Below are 24,193 nucleotides of genomic sequence, written 5' to 3' on the forward strand. Positions count from 1 at the left end.
GGAGCAGGTGGTAGATTCAGGGCACAGTGTGAATAAAACATGCCTTTCAGAGGCCAAAGAAGAGATCACCTTGGCCGAGGTGGGGGATCTGGGAGTACAGATACCTCTCCTCTGTCCTCACAGGCTTGTCCGTGGTTCTGCGTCAGGTATTGTCCCCCTGCCCCCCCCCCCCGTGGGTATGCCTGCCCCCCACTGTCTGCCTCTGGACCCTTAGGGACACTTCCTCCCCATGGTTCAGGAAGTCCAACTCCCAACCCCTAGGAACAGAAGTACGCCCACCGAGGAAGGCCAGTTTGCTTCCCAGAAATCATAAGACACACCTCAAAGCTCAGTGGAAATGATTTTGGGGGATTATCCAGAGCCGTGGTCCCCCCATTCACTGGCGGGGGGCGGGGGGTGAGCCTATACCAAGTGGCATGTGTTTCCTTCTCTGCTCTCCAGGGGCTGCTGCAGCTATTCCCATGCCCACCCCCATGTATCACCCTCTAAACAGGAAGACGGGGCGGTGAGGTGCAACAAGGCCCTAGAGACAGGAGGCTATTAGGACAGCTGGGGAGGGGGCTGGGAGCTCCTCCGGTTGCCCTCCTACGCCCATCCCCTTTCCCTGGGGACAGCAGAGCTAAGCACCTGAGCTGTGGAGCCTTTCCCTTGAGCTAGGCATGCCTGAGCCTCCCTTCTTTACGGCACAAAAGCACCCCATTTTCCTGGCCTTCTAGCTGCTTCCCTCCAGTCTGAAAATATCCACCTGGGGTCTCCATTTCCTCCCCTCTCGTGGTGTGTCCCTAACCCACCATCCGTCCTCCACAGATGTGCTCTGGTACAGGTGAGCCCTCACTGGCCCTCAGTGACTGGGACCTCTTGGCAGCACGTGGCACTGTGGCCCACCCCCTCTTCCCTGGCTTCTGGGATCCCGCACCCCCTGCTTCTCCTACCCCCTCCCTTGTAGGTCAATTTCCTGCCTGGTGTCTTCGTCCTCTGCTCACTCCCTTCTTAGAAGGCAGAGCTCTTTGGGGTCTTTCCTCCCCTGCCTCCTACGTGCACACACGGCCTGCCTGAGGGGGCCTCCCTCCGTGCTGGTCCGGTGTCTGTCCCCTACTCTCCATTCTCCAGCCCCCCACCCCAACCCCAATCTCTGTCTTGGACTTAAGCGCTACCTTCCTGGGGTCGGCATCACCTTCAGGACACGAATCCAAGTCCCTGAGCTTGGCCTGTGAGGCCGTTCTTGATCTGACCCTGCTCAACCTTCAGCTCTCACCCCTCCACTCACACTCTGCACCAGTGGTCTCCCAAGTGGAGGCAGACAATATGCTGGGGTGCAGGGAGAACTTACTAGAATCCCTATTCCTAATGATTTGTATCCTTAAAAGAGGCAAAATAAGGCTTTAATGAATATTTACTATATACAGACAGCAGTACATGAATAAAATTCATAAATAAATTGAGGTGCGTGTACCATCAAAAGAGCTTGGTGACACTGTCCCAAATCGCCCTCTAATCTCATTGCCCCACCTGCAGTGTCCCAGCACATGATATCTCGCACACCTTGTACCCACTGCTCCCCCCACCATAGCAGGATGGAGTCAGCCGTGACTAATAGCCTATCCAAACATGTTGCTTAAAGAAGCTGCAGGTTTGTCTTGTTCGCTCATGTAGACTAAGTCTGGAGGCCAGCAGCTCAGAGATGGCAGCTCTACAACATCTGAGACCCAGACTCTGAACTGAACGTGCTCTGCCCTTTTCAACTTACAGTTTCCCGCTCATGGCTCAAGGCGGCTGCAGCCTTAACATCTGCGTTCCTCCCAACAGGAAGAGAGACATGCCCTCCACCCACCTTAAGGGTACTTCTGATTAATAGAGACAAAGAATGACATTTATTAATGATAAAGGAATCGATCCACCAGAATGATAACTCCAAATCTGTCTGTACCCCATAAAATATCTGCAGAATATATGAATCAAAAACTTGGCAGAATTAAATTAGGGATAAGACAAATTCATGGTCATAGTGGGAATCTGTCATATGCCTTTTTCAACAGCCAATAGAACAAGCAGGCACAGATCAGTAAGGATATAGAAGATGTGAAAAGTGCAATTAACAAATTTGATCTAATTGACACATATAAAATTCTGCACCCTACAATGGGAGGGTTCACATTCTTTTCAAATGCACATGAAACATACCCCAAAAATGATACTTCTAAGAAGCTGCATATACCACTTCAGCCTTTATACTGTTCGCCTGCCAGCAGTTAATCCTGGCTGCACCTACCAGACAGGGAGGCTAGGCAATGTCACCTGCTCCAGGTGGCCATGTACCCAAGTAAAATTAAGAGATTCTATTCCTAAAGAAGAAGGGGAAAACAAATATTAGGGAAACCAGCAGTCTCTGGCCTTCCCTTCCTCCCTTCCCTGCAGCCGTGTAAAGCCTGAGCCCAGAGGCAGAGGTTCCTCACTCAGCTCCCTTTACTTTCTGTGTGACTTTGGACAGGTTGTGTAACCTGTCTCATCCTCAGTTTTCTTACCTTGCAAAATGGGAATAACCCTACTTCATAGGAGTGTTGAGAAGATCGATCAAGATTATGTAGGCAAAGCACTTAGTTCTGTGCCTGGCACATAATAAACATTCAATAAATGTTAGCTGCACAGAGAGGTTAAATAACTTGCCGAGGGTCGCACAGCCAGTAAATGGCAAGGCTAGCTTTTAGATCCAGGCATCTGGCTCCCAGCCGGTACTGACACTTCTTTGGGGCCTCTGCTGCCCTAGCACAGAACCCCACACATGTTGGGGGTGTTATGGGGGAAGGAGTGCTGAACAGTGGGGGTTAGGAAACTGCGACTACCAATTGCCCATGTGACTATAGAGAAGTCATTTAAAAGTCTGGCCATGCACGGTGGCTCACACCTGTAATCCTAGCACTCTGGGAGGCCGAGGTGGGCGGATTGTTTGAGCTCAGGAGTTCGAGACCAGCCTGAGCAAGAGCGAGACCTCGTCTCTACTAAAAATAGAAAGAAATTATATGGACAGCTAAAAATATATATAGAAAACTTAGCCGGGCATGGTGGCGCATGCCTGTAGTCCCAGCTACTCAGGAGGCTGAGGCAGTTGGATTGCTTGAGCCCAGGAGTTTGAGGTTGCTGTGAGCTAGGCTGACGCCACGGCACTCACTCTAGCCCAGGCAACAAAGTGAGACTCTGTCTCAAAAAAAAAAAAAAGTCTGTCTTGAATCAGACATACTAGCTTCCTCATTCCTTCTGTAAAAGGTTGAGTTAAGTGAGCCTAAAGGTGTTCCCAACCCTGGCATTCTGTGGCTCTATCTTCTCTACCACTAATGGCTAAAATTTTGCCATTAGATATACACTTCTCTTTGTTAAGTCCTGTCTTCTGCCTGGGGTTCTTTTCTGAAAAATACAGTTTTCCTTTCCAACCTGACCCCTTGGTTTGAGTGGTCATTCAGGCCCCTTTGCCGCGGGTGGAGAGAGGGCTCAGTGGCCGGGGCCCAGCAGGCCGCCACACTCTCAGCTTGCCAAGGGCCTGCAGTGGCCGAGAGGACGCTGCCCCCAGTCTCTCGTCAGGGCAGAAGGACCACGGAATAGCTCTTATGCCATTGCCCGGCCAGCCCCACTGTCCCAATTTTTTACAGGCTGCTTTTCTTTCTTCTCCTATATTTCTTCCAGCACACTGCCTCACAGACTAAATTGGAGAAAAATGGGTTTTGTCTTTTTTTAACAAGAAGACTAAAAGTCTTAAATTACCTTCTTCAAGGTCTGCAAATAGAAATCCCAAATAAGACAGCCACCTTTTCTGCCTTCCTCTCTCCCGTCTCCAGGAGCCCAGGAGCTTGAAATAAAAGGCAGAGCAGTGGCTCAGAGAAAGTAATGTGGGCCTGGCCCTGCCCGGCCGGGGGAAGAGAGGAGGGCCCAGCGGGGCTGGGGAGTGGCGGAGGGCAGGATGGAAGTGGGCAGCACCAGGGCCTCGTTACTGCTTATGGTTCCGAAGTAAAAGAGGTTTTCAAAATGGGGACGATTTCTTAAAGAGCAGCTCCTCTAGGAGTGTTGGGGTGCAGGTGCCCAGGGGTACACAGGGCTCAAAGAGAGGAAACGTCCAAGGCGTCAGAGTTACAGAGGCTCAGACAGGCTGCCAGGCAAATAGGACTGCTGGGCCTCCTTCTCCTCCTTCGTCACCACCATGCGGGAGCGTGTCCTGCTTCCTAGGGTCCCTCAGTGGGCATTGGGACAGGCGTGGGAGGATGGTGCTGGGGCAGAGACTGGAGTTTTAGGACTGGAATCCTAGGTGCTAGTCCCTGCTCTGTGACGTATAATAATAGTAGCTAATGTTTGTTGAACACTTACTATGTGCCAAACTGTGCTAAACACGTCACATAGATTAACCCATTTAATCTTCAACCCTGTGATAAAAGTATCATTGTTATCCCCATTTACGGATGAGGACACTGAGGAATGGGACATCATGTAACTTGCCCAAACTATCACTCACCTCGTGACAGATCAGGATTTGAAGCCAGGGAATCAGACTCCAGAGGCTCTTGTACTTCTTCCTGCCAAACCACCAGGCCTGTCTGAACCTGCTTCCTCACCTGGCAAGTCAAGGTGCAGGGGCCAGGTGGGGTGGACTGGGCGGCATTGAGGCCCTTTCCAGCACAGATGCTCTATGTGGGGGTCGTGCCACACCTGTGGATGCAGAGTTCTGTTCACACGATGCAGAGTGCAAGTTTCCAGTGCCGAGCAGCCCTGCTGAGCGTGTGTGTGTGTGTGTGTGTGTGTGTGTGTGTGTGTGTACAGGATACGTAAACTTGTGTCCTGCAATCCTGATAAGATGGAAAGAGTATAAGAACACATCAAGGCCAGTGCAAAATCTGTGGAAGACTTGTAGGTTAGACCTTTGTCAAGAGGACAAAACCAAGATCCAAAGGTCCAGCACATTCTGCCCAAATTCATCTCCACTGGGTGTCCACCAGCCTTTGCGGTTCTCTGCCCCTTGCTCCGTGTTGCACACCCACAGCCTTGATAAGTCCTTTGAAGGGAGCTGGCCAAGGTGCTTGGCTCTGGGAAGGGCAGGTTCTCCGCGGTCCCCTGGCCCAACACGTGTGTCTTCTCTGCAGGCACAGCAAGCATGGCCCACTACAAGACGGAGCAGGATGACTGGCTGATTGTCTACCTGAAGTATTTACTCTTTGTCTTTAACTTCTTCTTCTGGGTAAGTGGATTCCACGTGCACATCCCCTTCCTGAGCACTGAGTGAGTCAGGCCACCTTTGTTTCTTGTGAGTCACCGCTTTGAGGTTGATTTCTTCCAAATCAAAGACCACCCGTGGGCAAATTCTGCCCACTTTAAAGCAAATATGTACATGTGCTACTGAGGGGAAGAAAAGAACCCAGTCTGCAGGTTGGCACGGAGCCCGTACCACGCAGCCTCTGAATAGAGGCACAAACAGTGGGCTTTGCGGTCCAGCCCTGCCCTGCAGAGGGGCCGCTTCTTGCTTCCCTGCTAGCCTGTTGCACCAGTGCCCTGTGGGAAGTAGCCTGTCTGAAATGATTTTCCACCACAGCCCATTCACCTTTCGTGGCTGACATTGCCCAGGCCCAGGGCGGAGAAACAGAAGTCCCGGGGCTCTGGCTGCGCTGCCTGCCGTGGAAATGGTCTCTATGGCGACTCCCCTCGGGAAACCTGCCTGGATCACATCTGCCAGAGGACTGTGGAGTCTGTCCACTTGAGGCAATTATCTGGGTAATTGGGAGCAGAATTCCATCAGGTCCCAGAAATAGCCCGACACTGGAGTGTGTGCGTTGTGTGTTACAGTCTCAGCAAGTTTGAGAAGGTGGGAAAGTACTCGGAGCGCAGGCTTTGCGCCTGGCAGGACCTCGGCGCTGTGGTCCACTAATGGTGTGGCCTTGGGCACCTTTCTTAAGATCGAGCAGTCTTTCCCCAGTTACAGTTCAGGGATACTTCCTAACCTCTTGGGTTTGCAGTCAGTAAGTGCATATTTTGAATATATTAGATGTCAAATGCCTGAAGATACCACCAAGTCAACCCACGGATGAGGCAGAGCTGGGTTTCTTGCTTACTCTCCTTTGACAGAGTCTTAGGAGCCTCTTAGAAAGGCAAGCACAAAGGTGGGATATGTCTGAGTTTCCAGAGTCTCTCCTGCAGGGCCTTGGCTAAGATTGAGAAGGACCATGACGTAGGAGTTTAGGACAGACGGACACAGCAAGGCAAGCGTTTCAAAGAGTCTTGGAGAATAGACAGTCATTAGATGCTATCCATTAAAAAGTTGAACAATCTGATGTTTGTTTAAATGTTGTTTGCAAAGTTCCTGAAATGAAAGATAAAATTATCTGCAACTTTTATCTTCCTGGGCAAGAGTTTCTGGAATAGTGAAGTCCTGGTGATGCAAACAGTGGAAGATGAAGCTCTGTTGATCCAGTCAACTGTGTGCTGTAGATAGTTTCAATTCTCAGAAGCAAATCCACTCAGGTGTTTAGGATTCTTAATAAGCATTTCTTTTTAAGAATAACTGTGTTTTACTTGATGATTGTAAAAGTCTTAAGTATACACTACAGATACTCTAAAATATTGGAAAGTATAAGAAAATGAAAATTGCCCGTATCTCACTATGCTTTTTTCCTAGGGTGACCATAACAGAGTACCGTAAACTGGGTGGCTGAAACAACAGAAATTTATTCTCTCTCAGTTCTGGAGGGCTGAAGTCCAAAATCAAGGTGTCAGCATGCCTGGCTCCCTGAGACTCTTGGCAGACTCTTTCTCTGCCTCTGCTCAGCTCCTGGTAGCCCCTGGCAAACCCCAGCAGTCTTTGGCTTGTAGCTGCGTCACTCCAGTCTCTTCCTCTGTCATCACATGGTGTCCTCCCTGGCAGTCCCTGTCTTCACATGACGTTTTCCTCTTCTCGTAAGGACACCAGTCATGTTGGATTAGGGCCCACCCAATGACCTCATCTTAACTTGGTTACACCTGCCAAGATCCTATTCCTGAATCAGGTCACATTCACGAGCAACAGGGTTGAGCATTTAAACGTATCTTTTGGGGGACACAGTTCAACGCGCACCACTGGCCATCCCAGGAGCAGCCACTGTCGGCATTCCTCTGCTTCTGCACTGATCAGGGCAGAGATGGTGGTGACCTGCACTGTGGGTGTGACAGTGGGGATCAAAACATTTGGAGAGAGTCAAGGGATTCAGGAGATGCAATTGATGAGGTCAGATCATTAACTAGACGGTTGAGAAGGAAGAGGGGTCTGGGATTTGCAGCTCCTGGGTGGATGGTGGATCTCATTATGCTAACAAGAGACCAGAAAGAGAAGTTTGAGTTGGGATCAGATGGTGAGGTCAGATGTAGGTATGGCGAGTTGGAGGTGCCAGGAGACCTCTGACCAGAGATGCTCGGTGGGCAGTTAGCTCTTGGGTCTGGATCTCGGGAGAGAGCGAAGCTAGCACCCCAGACTTGGCCTCATCCCCACCCAGATGGCAGCCAGAGAACTAGGTGAGAGCCCCCGGGAGAGCAGGAAGACGGAGAAGAGAGGAGATGCATGGGTCAGGGGGGAGTCTAGGGTGACCCGGGGTCCCACTTTGCCCTGAACTGAGGGGGTTCCCAGGGTGTGAAACCTCAAGTGCTAAAATCAGGAGAAGCCGGGGATCAGGGAGGGTTGAAGGGTGAGGGAACATCAAGTCTTCTAAGGCCTGGAAAAGGCCACTGGGCTTAGCAGCAAAGATTGGTGGCTGTGGGGAGAGCACTTTCAGGAGAGCAGAGAGTATAGGGATGAGAAAGTGGATTCAGTGTAGACAACACCAGCTGGGCATGAGGAGAAGAGGGCTGGGCAGTAGCTGGTGAGGGCAGAGGGTTGTTGGCTCCTTAGTCCCTAGGACTGTCATGAGGTGTTCAGCCCAAAATATTTGTGGACGGCTGCCTGGACCCTGCACATCCTGCCTGTGCCGAGGTCCCATCAGTGGGGGTGGGCAGCAGACATGGTCCCTCCAAGCCAGAGCAGACTCGGATTCTGTCTTTTCAGTGTTTGCGTCCTTTGGGTGTGGTAAGAAGGTGCGTGGGTGGCAGCTTGGGCAGATGGGCAGTGAGTGTGTTGCCAGAGCAGCTACCAGCAAGGGGGAGCGTCCCATGCAGATCTCCCGGCTGCCAGTTAAAAATACCCCTGCCCGGGGGCCTGGCTGGCTGCAGACCAGCTTCCCAGAGACCCACTCGGCCCTAGTGAGGGATGTTCAGCCTCCTGTCCTGGCATCCAGTCCCCCGGACCTGCCTGCAGTCTTCTCAGTAGACATGGAGCAGACTGCCAACCCGTCCCCTCCTAAGGCAGAGCCCCAAAGCCCTGGGAATTTACCAGAACTCCCCAGGGAGGGGGCGTTGGCCAGTGAGGATCCACCCCACCAAGAGAAGTTTTCCTCCCACATAGACACACCCCAAAGTCCAACTGCTGTCCTCCCACCTGAGCCTCTCGAGGCATCAGACACACAGCAATGCCTGTGTCTACACCGGGGGGTGCTCCCCGACCCAGGCCACAGTTCCTGCCTCTGCCGCCTACCTCGGAGAATTGTGATGCAGAGTGACGCCCACCAGTCTGCCGTTCACTGTCCCGCTATTCACCACCAGCACTGCCCAGCGCAGACGCAGGCCTGCAGAGCAGAGGCAAACTCCCCGAGCTGGTATGAGGGCGGCGACAACACAAGCTTCCTTTCCCTCGGAACAGAGCTCCTCACCTTGTCACACTCTTTATCCAAACCCAGCACTGAGAGGAGGGGAAGCCAGGTCTGCCTTGTGCGGATGTGATGCCCAGCACCTGCAAGGCCCTTTCTACCCGAGCCCTTGCGTGGTGATCCCACGCCATCCTCAGGCCAACGCTGATGGTCCGTATCATTACTATCCTCACTTACAGACAGTGAGCAGGGCCCCCAAGTTCAGAATCTCGCCCACGGTCATATAGTGGTGATAAAGCTAACACTGGCACCCAGGCATTCTAATACCAGATCAGTGATAATAACAGCAATTTAAAAATTCATCCCACCATTTTGATTAAGCACCTGTCAGGTGTCCAGCATGGGCCTAGGCATTCGGGCTACATCAGGGAACAAAGTTCCCAGCTTTCCTGGAACTTACCATTGTGGGCTTCCTCTGTGCTTGTCCCTGTGAATCCTCCAGCACCCCAGGCAGCAAAGCACGGCACGAGAGCCCTGCTTTATAGCCCACAGTCCCGGAGCTGGAGCCCAGCCCTCTCTGGCCCCCATCCTATGCTTGCCCACCATGCTCTGTTGCCCCAGCCCTGAATCTTGCACTCTTCCATGGTGTCTTTGGGACACACATGGGTCAGCAAGGCAGCAGAGCAATGGTGGGAGACTCAGGCTCAATCTGGGGCTTGTGTTCAGACTCCAGCTATGGGACATTAGCTGTACAGATGGAATTGTGTCCCCCAGAATTCTTGTGTTGAAGCCCTAACCCTCAAGGTGACTGTATTTGGAGACAGAGCTTTAGGGAGGTAGGTGAGGTCGTAAGGGTTGGGTTCTGTTCTGATAGGATTGGGAGCCTTATAAGAAGAGGAAGAGGAGGAGAGTTCCCTTTTCCTCCACACACTAATGCCGAGGAAAGGCAGTGTGAGGACACAGCAAGAAGGCAGCCGTCATCAAGCCAGGAAGAGAGCCCCAGCCAGAAACTGAATCACCTTGATCTTGGACTTCCCAGTCTCCAGGACTGTGATAAATAAATTTCTGGTGTTTAAGCCTCCCAGTCTGTGGTATTTTGTTATGGCTGCCTGAGCTAAGACAGTAGGCAAATCACTTAATCTCACTGAGCCTTGTGTTTTTCATATGCTAAATGAGAATGCCAAAACCTGTATGAATTAGAGATTAGTATTTAGAAAAACATTTAGCACAGTTGATGGCACAAGCTTAGCGCTTAGCTATTATGTGTAACTATTAATATTATGATTAGACTAATGGGTGTCTCTCTAGTCTCTTGTAACAGCTTTCTCTGTCCATAGCTCTGGAATTATATTTTAATTTTTTTTTTTTTTTAGTGCAGGTTACAACCCACTAAATGTATTTCACAACCCTAATGGGTCACATTCTAAAGTTTGCAAAACCCAAAGCAGTGCCCACCTCCACCCTAATGTGGCAGGATTCAAGCAGCAGTCATTCCTCGTCCGTCCCTGACCCCCACGGCCCCCACCTTGCATTCAGTTAACCCAGTGTTGATCGCATGCTGCTGCTGAGCAAGGAAGGCTTCCTTGGATGTAGCCCTGGGTTGGGAACCAAAAACACCGGCACCCTCCCACTTTCACACCCACTTTCACACCTTTCCCCGCCCTGCAAAGGAAGCGAGATCAGGGAGGTCCGGGCTTTCTCATGTGGCCACCAGGAAAGTGCTTGTCTTTCCCCTCCCTTTTCTGCACGGCTCCCTGCAGCTCCCATCACCCCTGCGGTGTTGTTCTCTAATTTATTATTTTAATTAGCTGCTTGGCTGTGTTAATAATCAAAACTTTTCCAGCCTCCCAGGAGCTCTGCCAGGCAATGGGAAGATCTGAGGAAGCAGCGGCTGCCTTGGCTGAAGAGGCCGCCTCAGCGGGGAAGCTCTGTCCCACCCCGGGGCCAGGACAGCTCAGCCTCCAGGGAATCCCCAGGATGCCTTAAGGGAGACCTGGGACCCAGACAGGTGGCAGAGGAGATGGAGTCTCAGCACAGGCAGAGGAGTGAGGGGGCTTGAGAGCCTCACTTCAGGATCCCGGCAGGCCCTGGGAGGGAAGAGCCTTCTGCTGACCTCCCTGCCAAGGCCAGAAAGCCCTGGGCTTCATACATCACCCACCTGCCGAACGCGCCTCTGCCTCTCCCGGGCTCGCCTCCCAGAGAGAGCTGGCGAGGGGTGTGGTGGTTGATATTGTTGCTGCACCCTTTCTTGTGATGCTGAATGGTCTAGAACACCCCTGGCCTTCGGGGCACCTCTGCCTCTCTGTGCTGTCAGGATGCGCTAGGGGACAGGGTCACACTTGAAGGGGATGCACACTTCATCTGCAGAGGGCAATGGCGGGGAGAGAAGGCAAGAGGAAGCCTGGGGCAACAGCCCGGAGCTGCCCGCTGCAGCCCAGACGCCCGGTGACTTGCTTCCTGGGCAGAGCAGCTCTGTGCGGGTCAGGTGGACACTAAACGGAGCCATGAAATTCTTGAGTTCCGGTCTTCGCTCTGCCCTGGCTAGTTGTGTGACCTTGGAAAAGCCATTCCTCTCTAGGCCTTAGTTTCTCCAGCCAGACTGTAAAGGAGTTGAACTCAGTCTTTCCCTCCCTCCCTCGCCACCCTGCTGGGGACACTAAGATGAATGAGGTTGAATCAAGAGGCTAAAAGAGGAGACGTACAAGGTAGCAAATAAAACGAACTGTGATGAAGCAATTACAGAAACACGTACAAGCCTTGGAGCTGGTGCAGAGGACAGAAGGATTTGCTGGGGCGGGGGGAGGAGGGGGCGGGGACGGCTCCGAGGAAGGTTTCCTCTGGATTCTGAGCTGGGTTTGAAAGATGAACAGGTGATCGTACGTTCCCTCCCAGCTCCAGCCCTCGGGAAGTCCCTGAGATTTTGCTCTTGTGAGGGCAGATAGTGGGTTAGGGACGAGAAAGGGGGAAGTGGTGCTCTAATTTATTTTATCAAGAGCTCTTTAAAACCAGAGAGCCAAGAAGAGAAGGCCTCATAAAGTGAGAAATGGCCTTAGCATGACAAGCCTGTCCTTGAAGACCCAATTAAACCAAGGGGAGGACCCCGGGGCGGATGCTCAGAGAACGCCTCGGTGTTGGGTAGCAGCGCCCGATGCAGGCTGGCTTGCGCCTTCCTGGAGAGCTCGGTGGGGGCTCAGGCGAGGCACTGGCGTGCCCTCAGCCCCTGCTGGGAGTGGAGGGCTCAGTAATGCTCTGTCGGGGCTGCAGCCCGGGGTTCCTCTGACTCTTCCGACTTGGGAGCCATTCGCCCAAAGCAACCGCACCTTGCTCAGACCCTGTCTCCCAATCCTCCCCTCAGCCGCAGGCCGCTTGCTTCCCAAATTGGGCCCATTCACTTCTCCTTCGTAATGGAAATGACCTGTGTTTACTAAATCAGGGTCTTTCCGCCCAGTGCCCCACAAGTGACATGAGGCCCCACTGTTTCCTGAGAGCCTGGTGTCACCACGGCAGGCTGGCAGCGGTGTCAGTGCAGAGGGAGAGCGAGAACAGCGAAGCATTCGTCTGGCACCCAGATCCCCTGGGTGCTACTTCAGGCCTCTTCAGGCGCTTTTTCCTAATGACTTGGTGAAAAGTCCATTCCCCTCCGGGACTGCTGAGTCTTCAGGCTGCCCCTCTAAAGATAACCACGGCCATGAAGCAGGCAAGAGAAATACTGGAATAGCTGTTGCCTGGAAGCTTGGCAGACAGGGAGGTGAGGGAGCAGGTGCTGTTATTTCCACAGCCCTCGCCAAAGCCCCATCCACAAGTCCCTGCTCACTTGGTGGCTCCCTGGTGCCGGCCGTGTGCTGGCCCCGGGGCTCCGAGGTGAGTGAGGTGTGTGTCCCACCCCACGCTGAGGGCTGCCGCAAGGTGACAGAGCACCGCGGTAGTGCAGGAGAGGCAGGAGCGCACCTGCCCGGGACAGGCAGAGCAGGTGCCACACTAGAAGTGGGCATAAAGGCTGTGTAGGAGCTCAGTGGAAGAGGAGGCCAAAGAGAACAAGATGAGAAAGGTGAGGAGGGATGAGAGAGCCTGAGGCCCAGAGAGGCCATGTAACTTGTCCAAACTCACACAGCCAATAAAGAAAGGAGCTTGGACTTGAACACCAATACCCTGCCCCAGAGGTCACGCTCTCCACACCACTGATACTGCCACAGTTCTTGGGCGCCTGCAGTGTTTTCAAGCAAAGCAACTACTCAGTTCGTGGTCATTAAAGCCCAGGTGTGGAGGAAGGAAACTAGTGGAGGCCAAAGGGAAATATCAGGCTAAGACCAGGTGCGTAAGGGCCTCAAGGCCATGTGGGAGAGCTTGGGCTTGGTGCTCTGGGTGCTGGGGGTGTTCCTCAGCAGGGGGTTCTGGGTGGGTGGGCACGGGAGGCACAGCATGCTGGCCTGTGGAGCAGGAGCCAGGGGCCAGCGCAGCCAAGGCTGGGCAGTGCGGTGGGAAGAGGGGGACAGGTTTGAGAGCAGAGGGGAACCGGCACATGACCGTCATTGAAGGTCAGCAGTGACCCCTCACTGGAGTGGGAGGAGCATAGATGTCAAACCCAGAAACCTTTCTGGTGCAGCGTGGTGCTTGCCATATAGTAGGTGGCCAGCAAACAAACAAACTGCACTGTCACCCTGTGCATTTCCCACCTCCCCGTGCTGTGGGCTCCCCAGCACTGAAGGCAGAGAACTCTCCCGCCCAGGGGACCCTTCTTTGTCAGGAATCCCATGGTCCTGGCTCCCAGCACAGAAACCCTACGGTTGCAAGACAAAGAAAAATCCTGCAGTTACTTTTGCACCCTCTGCCTGCTTTCCTTCAGGTCCGCTGCCTTACTTCTCTGGCCCCAGGCATGTGCACCTGCTCAGGCCACTCCTTCCTGCTGATGGCCCTTGGCAATGTGTCCTCTCCATAAACGGGAAGGTCCTCAGATCACCCGGCATGGGTGACCCGCTGTGCCTCTCAGCCTGCTCGTGTCCTCGTTGCCTAGCTTCACCCTTGCAGGGTTTTCTGGCTAATCGGCCACAGGCTGTGGCTTTGAAAAATGTAGTTAATACTCCACAGAAAACCAACCCAGTTTCTATAAAGAGCCAAATACTGTCGAATCAACTCTATGCAAATGGCTGTTGAAACAGCTCGCTGGGGTGAGATCTCTCCCTGCCCATCAGCCCTCCTCTGCGGGCCTCTTCTGCTCTCTGCTGACTTAGGCAGTTTCCAGGTAGCTTGAGCGAAAGCCCTGAGCGTGGTCCAGAAGCATCCTGCCGGAAGTGTATTGGCAGAAGTTTGTCTCTCTCGCACAACAGGGACATGCAACCATGTGGAAGGGTCCTCAGAAATATTCCCATTCAGTGCCGCCAATTCACAGATGAAGAAACTGAGGCTCAGAGAGGCCATGTGTCCGTCCCACCGTCGCATGGTTAGTAGGGGCACAGCCCAGACCAGAACCCAGGCCTACTGACATCTGCCTCCTGTGACACCCTCTGGCGACACATCCAACAGTGAGCAGTTTCACTTTTCCTGTCCAGAGGAAACGTGGTTTTCTAAGGAGCTGACGGCCTCCCAAGCGGGAGGCCCCCGGGACTTGAAACCCTATTATTCCCGAAGGCTACTCCGAAGGAGGCGGGCGGAGTCTCCGTTGATTTGGACTCATCCCCCAATTTCTTCCGGCCATCAGAAAGAGCCTGGGTTTGTTGTTTTCCAGACTTTAATCAGGGCGGTGCGTCCCTCCGGACCCCTCCCAGCCCCTGCGCGGTGGCGGGGGCGCGGTGGCGGGGGCGCGGTGGCGGGACGGGCTCAGCCTGCTTGCCAGGGTCCAGCCCCTCCCGCAGGCACGGCCAGGCTCCGGCCCGGTCACCGGGATCAGCGCTGCTCCTCTCCGGCCCCTTCCCTGGGAGCCATTTTTTTCCCTCTCTTGCATAATTTGATTTTTGCCCCTTTACATTGAAAATTCTCCTCATTACCCCACCTTCTACCCTAAAGCTTCTACCACAGAAAACACGCTGACACAGACGCGGGGACAGGGTGCAGTTCAGGCCCTGAACGAATCTCCCCGGCGCCCCAGGCAGCTCCTCCCAGGGCGGGGCCCGCAGCCTCCAGAGGCGCCTCCTGGGACTGACCTGTCGGGGAGCCCCCAGGGCTCCGTGGAGCCCAGCACAGCGCCGCCTACTGGGGGGAGAGGGGTGGGACGCCTGGACCCCCTCTCGATCAGGAACGCTAGGCGGTCGTTCTCAACTGGACCACCTGGGACTCTATAAATACTCACGCCTGGGTCCCCCTCCCAGAGACTCTCATAGGCTGGCGTGTGGCCTGGGTTTTTCACAGCTCCCCGGGCGATTGTACTGCCAGACCTTAGAGGGACAAAGAGGTAGAAGAGGCCTTAGAATCATCTAGGCCAGGGCTCATTACGTGGTACAAAAATAGACTTCAGCTGCTGACCTGAGTACGTTGTTTTATGGGGATGACTGTCTCTCTGGACAGGGAGACAAAGCCTTTCATCAGATTCTCAGTGGGTTCCATGTCCTCCATCAGATTAATTGTCCCCAGGTCAGTCCAAACAGATTCCTTTTGGTGATCCCAGATCCAGATGACCAGCCTCTGCTCTGGTGCGGGGTGACAGGGTTAATAAGCCTAATGGATAATGGATAATGCGTATATTTCTGTAAAGAGACTATACTTATTAAAAGCCAAGTTTCTTGGCTTTTTGCTGGAGTTAGATCAACTCAGTGTGGTCACGCTGACTATCTCATGCTGTTCAGAATCTCTTCCTGGCACTATTATATGTCTTTGATTAATAAATGAGAAGTAAATCATTAATTAATACGCTATGTTTGGTAGGCAAAAGCCCTCAAAACTTAAGATCCATGGGGAAAAGTGATCAAAGGGGTTCTTAGTGGTTACAGGTTGCAACTCTCCTATCTGAGAGATGAAGAAAGAGGTCCAGAGAAGCTAAGGGACTATCTTTAGGTCACACAGCTGGTTGGGACCCTCACCCAAGCCTCAGGCATGCTGTAGGGGGCAAAGAGAATTCTGTGCAAGATATTTCCCTGGAAACCCTCACCTGACACAATTTCACCGACCCAGACTAGGAAGTGTCTCACTGGGCACGAAGGTTGTGTGGGCCACACACGTACCCACACCACGGAGAATATAAACACTTGTTGTAGTCCAGGATTTCACTGACTTTAAAATAGCATCAGTTGTAAGATACAACATTGTTTTTCATGCTACTAAGAAAAAGTGCTGCCAATTGTAATTGCAAGTTCCATCACTCATAAGATGCATCCCAATTTTAGAGACGTTAAAATGTGAGGGAAAAAATGTGCATCATGGAATTGAAGAAACATGGCATGTTAGCCTCCCCCGTTCTGTTGGGAGTGGTGCAGCTGCAGCCTGGGTGGAGTCCTTCCTTGTGGTGCTCTCACCTGGCGGAGGTGCTAGTGGAGATAAAATGACACTTTGAAGAAATCATATCTGTTAGAAACACAGGAGTAAGTGGAGGACCAGGCCCAGCCCACTCTGTGGGATCTGAGGACAGAGTCCTGCAGTCTCAATTCTGAAACACTCCAGTGGTGTCATCTCGGGCACATTCTTCATCTCTCCAAGCCTTGATTTCCTCGTCTGCAAACCAGGGGTAATACGTGCCCTCCCACCCTGTCCCATCCCCACAGAGCTGCTGAGAGTGCAGACGAGAAAATGGTAATATACATGGAAGTTGAGTAATGCGGGTACCTGTTCATCGCTGCGGGCCCCTTCCATTTTGCTGAGCTGGGGTCTGTGACTGTCTAGACCAAAGAATGGGAAATGACAGGTGGATTATACAGACAGTCACCAGGGGCAGGTGGAGAACACCTCACAGGGACAAGCATCAGAGGGCATGGACAGAGCCCAGGGGGCTTCTCTAGCTTTGGCCACACCCAGGACCCCTTGAGGAAGCATCCACCACCCATCAGAGGAAACGGACCCATCCTTAAACGGGGGCCGGGAGACTAGAAGGCAGACGGAAGTCACCTTCCCAGGAGGAGATGGCAGAGAGGGTCAGAGGTGCCAAGGGTCCTGTCCCCAAATCTTGGGCAAACACCCCTAATATTCCCATCTGGCACCTTGAGGACACTCACGTGTGTGTACATGTACACACACACACACACACACACACACATCATGCCCTGCTGAGAATAACAGTCACAAAAAGGCTTCTTCAGCCTCATCACAGAAAGAACCAAGCAAGCTGAGCCACCCCAGCCACGTTTCCCAGGTGCTGTGGTTTCCAAGGATGCAACCCCCAGACCTGCCGATCAGCAGCGTCCTGTCCCTGATCCCTCCTCAGGACTGAAAGGGAATCCGACAGTTAGCAAAGAAGTCTCTTCACTGGCGTCCCGTGGTGCCAGAGTGGCTCAGCTTGTCCTTCTAGCTGGGAGGCAGCGTGCGGGAGGAGTGGCCGTGCCGGGCTCCGAGTCCTCCCCGGCCTGGCCCTAACTACAGGCAGGGCCCCGGGCAATACATCTGTCCTCCGTGGGCCTCAGTTCCTCCCTCCACAGAGCAGACACGAGGGGCCCAGCTGTGCTTCCCCAGTGGGCAGGTCTAAGGACTCAGAAGGGCCCCCACCAGGGCAATGGGGACAGAGCGAAGGAGCACTCTGAGGGGAGGGGAGCCCGGGGCAGCAGGGTTGGGGGGATGCCACGGTCCTCCCCACAACTGCAGCAACACCGCAGTGGGCAGCACGGACCTGGATTCAACGTCTGGCTCTGCGGCTCGCTCACGTGTGTGACCTGGGCAAGTCTGCTACCTCTCTAAGCCTCGGTTTCCCCGTCTATAAAACTGGGTGGCCGAACTCTTCCCGCAGGCCCTTTGCAGGACAGAACGAGGCAGCGGTGCTTGTGCCTGGCGACCCACGGGCTCGCAGTAAACCCGAGCTGCGGAGCCGCGGCCCGCTCTAAGCCAGCCCTCCCGCAGGTGGGCGGCGCGGCCGTCCTGGCCGTGGGCGTCTGGACCCTGGTGGAGAAGAGCGGCTACCTCAGCGTCCTGGCCTCCAGCACCTTCGCCGCCTCTGCCTACATTCTCATCTTCGCGGGCGCGCTGGTCATGGTGACCGGCTTCCTGGGCTTCGGCGCCATCCTCCGGGAGCAGAGGGGCTGCCTCTCCACGGTAAGTGGCCACCCCGCCCCCCGCGGAGCCCTGTGCCACCACTCGGCCCTTAGTCGGGTGTCTCAGCGAGTGAGAGGGGCCCCAGCCCTGGGACGGGAGGGGCTGAGGCTGTGGGAAAGCCGGGGGCGGGGGAGGGGGTTGCTCTTGCATCTGGTGTTTGCCAAGGTCTCCAGGTTCTTAGGACCTAAGCCAGGAGGCTCCCTCTTCCCTCCTCTTCCTCCTCCTCCTTCTAGATTTTATTGTGGTAATTTTCAACAATATACAGAAAAAAACCATTATAATGAAGCTCCCGGTTCCCATCACTCGGGGTTCAACAGCTGCCCTCCCATAGCCCATCTGGGTTCACTTTCACCTACACCCTGCCCCCTCCACAGCCCCAGGGTGATTTTGAAGCAATCCCAGACATCGTGTGTGTCATCTGTAAATATTTCAGTGTATACCTGTAAAACTGAAGGATCATCTTTTAGAAAACATTTAATAACTTTACCATTATCACACTTACAAACAAGTAACAGTTGTTCCTTAATATAATGAAATAACCGGGCAGTTTCAGATCTCCCCAATTAACCCATAAACTGTTCTTTTTTTTTTTAAGTTTTTTTGAGTCAGAATCTAAATTAAGTCCATGTGTTAAAATTGGTTGATTTGTCTCCTAAGTCTCTTTTAGTCTCTAAGTTCCACCACCAATCTCTCTCTTTCTCTCTCTCTCTCTCTCTCTTTCTCTCTCTTTTTTCCTCTGGCTATTTATTTGTTGAAGGACCCAGGTCATTTGTCCTATAGAGTTTCTCCCAGTCTGGATTTCTGATTACACCCTGTGTTTAACATACTCTCCTGGTGGTTAGATCTAGAAGCCTGATCCACCTGACTGATCTGGTTGTCTTGGAGGGTATTTCACGGCTGGTGTTGTAGGCACCATGGGCTCTTTGACAGGCTCCCGCCTAGGAAACCAGGAGGAAGAGCCACAGATCCTCAGAGTGTTGGGAAAGGAGGCCAGAGGCCTGGAGTCCCGCTCCAGACCAGGCAGCTGGGACACGTCAGGGCTAGCAAGGAAGCATTGACGGGCTGAACCAACCCAGTGTCAGGCCAAGCCTGAAAGGAGTCAGGCAGCGGGAGGAAGCCTCACAGGGCCCTGTGCTCTCCTCCCCTGCCCCCAGATCCACCATAGCCTCTGAGGCCTCTGCCCTAGCATGGCCAGCAAGGGAACAGGAGGCCAAGGAGGTGTGCTGCCAGAGCGCGGGCACCATCCCCTGCCGCCTCGCCCGCAGCGACCTAGTTTCTAGGCCTGGATACAGAGCCGCTGTGTACATGCTCAGCAGGACTCTCCCCTTTTGAAGAATTTCTTAATGCTGCTCCAGGGGACAGCCTGGAGCCAGGGTGCTGGCAGGGTGCATGCTGATGTGCCGGTGGGATGCGGGCCCCCAGGGGACTGGCCACCAGAGCATGGGCTTTGAGCTCTTTCCCAGCAGCAGGGACAGGTGTACCTGGAGCCAACCACACCCCCACCCAGCCCTCTCCCATGAGGCCTGGCATTGGATTCCCGAAAGGGCGGTGCAGTCGGTCAGCTGAGGTCCCAGAGAGCCTCGGGGCACAGCCTAGGGTCCAGTTAGAAATCAAATGCCCAGCGTCTACTGAGAGCCACCACTTCTATCCTTACTGCAGCAACCCTGCAAAGTCCCAGCAACCTAATCTGTGTGCCAAGCACCATTCTCAACACTCACACGTGTAACTCACTCAGTGCTCACCCTGCCCCAGCAAGCTGCTTACTCTTACCAATGCATTCGACAGGGGAGGAGACTGAGGGCAGGAAGAGGGGAAGTGGTTTGTCCTGAGTCACACTGCTGTTGTGTTCTTTTAGGTGATGATCAGTCAGGCGCAGCCACAACGGCACAGGAGAGGCCCAGGGAAACAGTCTCCTGTACCCACAGGTCCTAGACAGCCACTGCGCAGGGAGGGGAGCAAGGGAAACTTGTGGCAAGGCCGGCCCTATCACACTGGTGCACCTGGTCACCCAGGCAGGGTGCTCACAGCCCGTTGGTGAGGACGCTGAGGCAGCAGAACAATATGCAGTCTTCAAATGTCCACCCCATAGTGAGTGTCACTCAGTCTGGCTCCCAAGCCCATGCTCTGACCCACCACACTCCACTGCCTCCAAAGAGTGTCAATCGGTCAGGAAGCCAGGCTCAGAGATGAGGAGCAGTGAGGAGCTGGACTGTGAGCTCCAGTCTGTTGGAATCACCTCTGGGAGTCTGCTCCCCCGGGGAGGCCAGGCCTGGCGGGAGGCAGAAGGACAGGAAGCCCAGCGGGCAGGACGGGTGCAGGGCACACCCCGCTCTCCATCTCTGGGGAGCTCAGCAGAGAGCAGTGGCACTTGGAGATCTCGCTGGATGCAAGAGAGGGCTTCCTGCAGGGCCTAGGGCAGGAGACCAGGGGTGTTGTGGTGGGACCCTAGAAGCCTCAGGCGCCCGAGTGCCTCCTCGCTCCCGTTGTAGTAAGGAAAGAACAGCGTGCATGGGGCAGAGCCATTCAGTTTTGAAGGGAACTTGAGGGCCATGGAGTCCAGTGCTCCATCCACAGGTTCCGGGCTGAAGGACACTCACTGGGTGTGGGTCACCCAGGCATTAGTGGGGAGATTCAGAATTATTGGCTTCCTTGGAGAGCGCTCTCCCCTTGGCAGTCCCAAAGGCCAGAGGGAAAGCCTAAGGTTTAGCACCCGCAGGCACTCTGCTCTCCAAGCCACAGGTCACAGCCTCCCCCCACGCTCCACCTGACATGACCCATTCGCAAGATCTGTCCAGCCACCCAGGCTGATCCATGGAGAACGGATGTCTCCAGCCTCCCCAATCACAACCTGGCTGACACTTCCCAGAGGGGACCAAACCCCGTGCCCAGGACTGTGCAGGAGAGACGTAGAGACCTGGGCATGCCCAAGGCTTGGTGGGCACCTCTTGCCCCATCCCTCTGAGCTTCAGGGGGTCCACAAAGGGAGAGAGCCTTGTCATCCCTCAGGGGCTTGAGGCAGGGCTGGGGCACAGTGGCTGCTGGACGGGCAGGTGCGAGATCCCGTCCTTCTTCTCAGCCCCACTTCACCCCCTCCTGTAGAGACCTGCCTGCGCTCACTTCCAGTCCACACAGAGCTGGTGATCTCTCTGGCGCAGTGTCACTAAACAGACACATCAGGGAGGCAACAGCTTAAAACTGAGGTCAGAAAAAAGTGTGCATGCATGCACACACACTGCACACACATACATGCACACACATGCACACACACAGTGCACACACATGTACATGCACTGCATGCACACACACGTGCATGCACACACACATGCATGCACACACACGTGCACACACACACACTCGGCCACCAGTACAGGACTGCAGGGACAGACATCTCTGCCAGGAGGCTAGCAAACAGCAAACCCAGCAGCCTAGAATCTTCTTTCTTTGCTTTCCCTGCCCACCCCCCTGAAAGAACCAGTGAAAAACTGGCCCAAGGACAGAACTTGGGGTGAAACAGAGGAACCTGAGTAATTCACACCAGCCCCTGAATTACTGAGCACTTGATCACTTGATTGTTTAAACCAAGCCAGTGGCTGCAAGACCTTCCTTGGGCCAACACAGGCAGGAATTTTAAAACCCAGGCTCCCATCTAGAGTCACGAGGTGTGATTAAGGCAGTGCAAGGGGAACTGTGGCTCCTAGAGGTTTCTTCCTGGTTTCATTTCACTTTTCCCCTCCATGTCTAACTTCCCTTTGAGATCTTGAGTCAGCTGAAGGCTGAAGGAAGCTCCAGAGGAGGAGCCCCGAGCCCAGCGCGAGACAAAGTGGTCCCCAGGGAGGAGGGGGGAACAATGAAAGACCAGGCTTCCGAGTGACGAGTGACTTGCCTCAACCCGCACTAGGAGGAGGAGAGGACTGAGCTCAGAAGTTCCTGGGGAAGGGCCCAGACAGGGGCCGGCCAGCTCACACACGGGCACACTGTCCTGGCCCGAACCCTTCCTCCTCGCCCGTCTGCAGCCCCTCAGAGTCGTCCTCCCAAGAAGGAAATGCTCCCAGGGACAGGAATAGCACATCTTTGCTGGTGCTGAAATGCTGATCAGCTTGGCGTCGGAAATCTGCAGAGGGGGAAAGGGAATGGGGCTTAAATTATTCACACCAGCTCTTCTTTTTTAGCTAAGAGAGGGACAGATAATTCAGGCCATCTGAGCCTAGGGCCGATGACCAGGACAGATGCCACCCAGATCAAAAGAGAGGAATATTTTTAGAGTTTTGATGGGCTCTGAAAACTTTTATATCTTAAGCCAAATGAAGATCATGATGGATGGTTCAGACTAAACTGGGTCTTTGTCAGGGGCTCTTTTATATTTAGGGGGTGGATTAAAAAGTAAGAAGTTCTAGAAACCAATTTCCAAAACTGAAGGGACCCGGAATTGCAACACTTGCATCAAATATGCCAAGACTTGGTGAACCAGGGCAACAAGATCTGGAATCAAAGGCAAAAATATCTGGGCTTGGGCTCAAAAACAGGTTTTTGTGTAGCTTGCCCAATTTGCTCTGGGACCTCAGGACAGTCACCCGGCCTCTCCTCACCACCTTGGAATTGCCACCTTTATACGGGATGAGGTGTGAGGATAGTGAGGAAGTATTTTCAGGTCTTAGGAAACAAGTCACCGCATTATATAAAGATCATAAAGATGGGGCTCTAATTAACATTCACATCACTATCCCCATGACCAAGCTCCTTTGAGAAGGAACCTAAATAAATCAAGTTATTCTTAGGGCTGTTACTCCCAGGGCCCCACAACCTGGCCGGGCCACATCCTCTAAAGAAGCTGGTGATGGTAGAAGTTTGGAGGGAGCCTGGGTCCCCGCGTCCTCCCTTGGCTCATTTCTCACGCACAAGTTTCTTAGCTCTACCAGCCACCCAGCCCCTGGGCGGGCCTCACCCCATCTGTTTGGTGGTCCTTTGACCCACGGGTGAGCTGCCACATGCTCCAGAGGGAGCATCCTACTGCCAGGGCTTCGAGAACCCCGACCTCTCTCCAGATGAGCCTTTCCTTATCCAGTGTAGCTCGTGCAGCAGAGGCAGGGGAATGGACATGAAGAACTCTTTCCAGGCTCTTTGGGAAGCAGGGTACGGATATCCCCAAGAGCCAGCCTTGTGAAGGCAGCACGGAGACTCACAGGGTCTATGCCAACACCCACCCTTCTCAGGCTGCAGCAGGTACACCTGACCACCGCCAGCTCCGGCAGCATCTTCTACACTGGGCGCTTCACAGCCAATCAGCTTCCATCACCGCCTTCCCTCCAGGGTTCTGCAGCTGATGCTCCGTGTTGCGTTGACGGGGCTCCCTAATTCGTCAGCCTCAACAAGCATTTCCAGCACATTCTCAGCATTTCCTGCTCTGCACAAGGCAGGGTGAGAAGGGAAGGAGAAAAAAAGGACTGTGACCCAGTTCTTGGCTGGAGTCTAGTGAGGAGTGCAAGACACCTGTGTCAAACGGTAAAGGACGGTGCAGGTGGTTTGAATTTGTGTTGGATTTGGTCAGGGGCTCTGACCTCTCTGAGCCCCAGGGCTTTTCCTCCCCTCGAGCCTGCCCTGTTCCCTGGAGCCTGGTGTCTCCCCACTCTTGTTCTTGGTGGCCTTTCCTTTCCCCCGTAGCTACTCTTGTCCTAGAATTAATTACCACTGCTAGGGACCCCATCAGCAGTCCCACCCTGGGGTCCTTGTGACTGTCCTTTGTCCTGCCCTCGCCCCCTGCACAGCCCCTTCTGTTCCACCTGTGTGCACAGGTGCCCACGGGCCACACCCCAGCCCTCCCACAGCCTGTGAGGGGACAGCCAATGGGAAAGTCTAGGCCCTTCCAGGGAGTGGCAGCTGGTCACGTCCCCGTGCCTGGATCCATCAGGCAGCAGCATCCTCTGAGTTCCCTAGCCTGTGTCTCCTCATGGCGGGGATCTGGCCCGCATCCCCCCAGCCTGCCAGCCAGGCCCTGCTGCCCGCTCTGGGTCCTGCTCTCACGCAGCCCATTCAGACTGAACTCTCGGTGGTCCCAGCTTCAAACCTAGTGGGCACTGTCTTTGGCTTATAATTCCAGAACTGTGTTCTCCTTCCATGACCTCCACACCCCGCCCCCACCCACAACATACATACACGCGTGCGCTTACACAGACAGTGTGTTCCTCTTGCACCCCAGCACTTTGGCTGGGACTTTGGGTGGCTCAGCTGCATTTTCTTGATGTGCCTTAGAATACATCCTGCCTCCCTGTGACCCAGTTTGCGTCCTCCCTGCCTCTTCCAGCTTGCCCTCACTTGGTCTGCCAGCTCTCGTCACCCCAGCCCTGGTCCCCTTCTCT

At 54.0% G+C, this 24,193-nt stretch overlaps 1 protein-coding gene across 1 annotated transcript in view; it reads left to right on the forward strand.

The window, feature by feature from the left end:
* Window positions 1-24,193, forward strand: part of TSPAN11 (tetraspanin 11) — a 71,269-nt gene that overhangs the window by 23,347 nt on the left and 23,729 nt on the right. Inside the window, exons 2-3 of the mRNA XM_045554572.1 lie at window positions 5,121-5,215; window positions 17,649-17,840. Of these exons, the coding sequence (XP_045410528.1) occupies window positions 5,132-5,215; window positions 17,649-17,840 (276 nt within the window). The 5' untranslated portion in view covers window positions 5,121-5,131. The remainder of the gene's footprint in view (window positions 1-5,120; window positions 5,216-17,648; window positions 17,841-24,193) is intronic.

The sequence above is a fragment of the Lemur catta genome, chromosome 6 (genome assembly GCF_020740605.2).
Source record: "Lemur catta isolate mLemCat1 chromosome 6, mLemCat1.pri, whole genome shotgun sequence".
In the NCBI taxonomy this organism is placed as follows: domain Eukaryota; kingdom Metazoa; phylum Chordata; class Mammalia; order Primates; family Lemuridae; genus Lemur; species Lemur catta.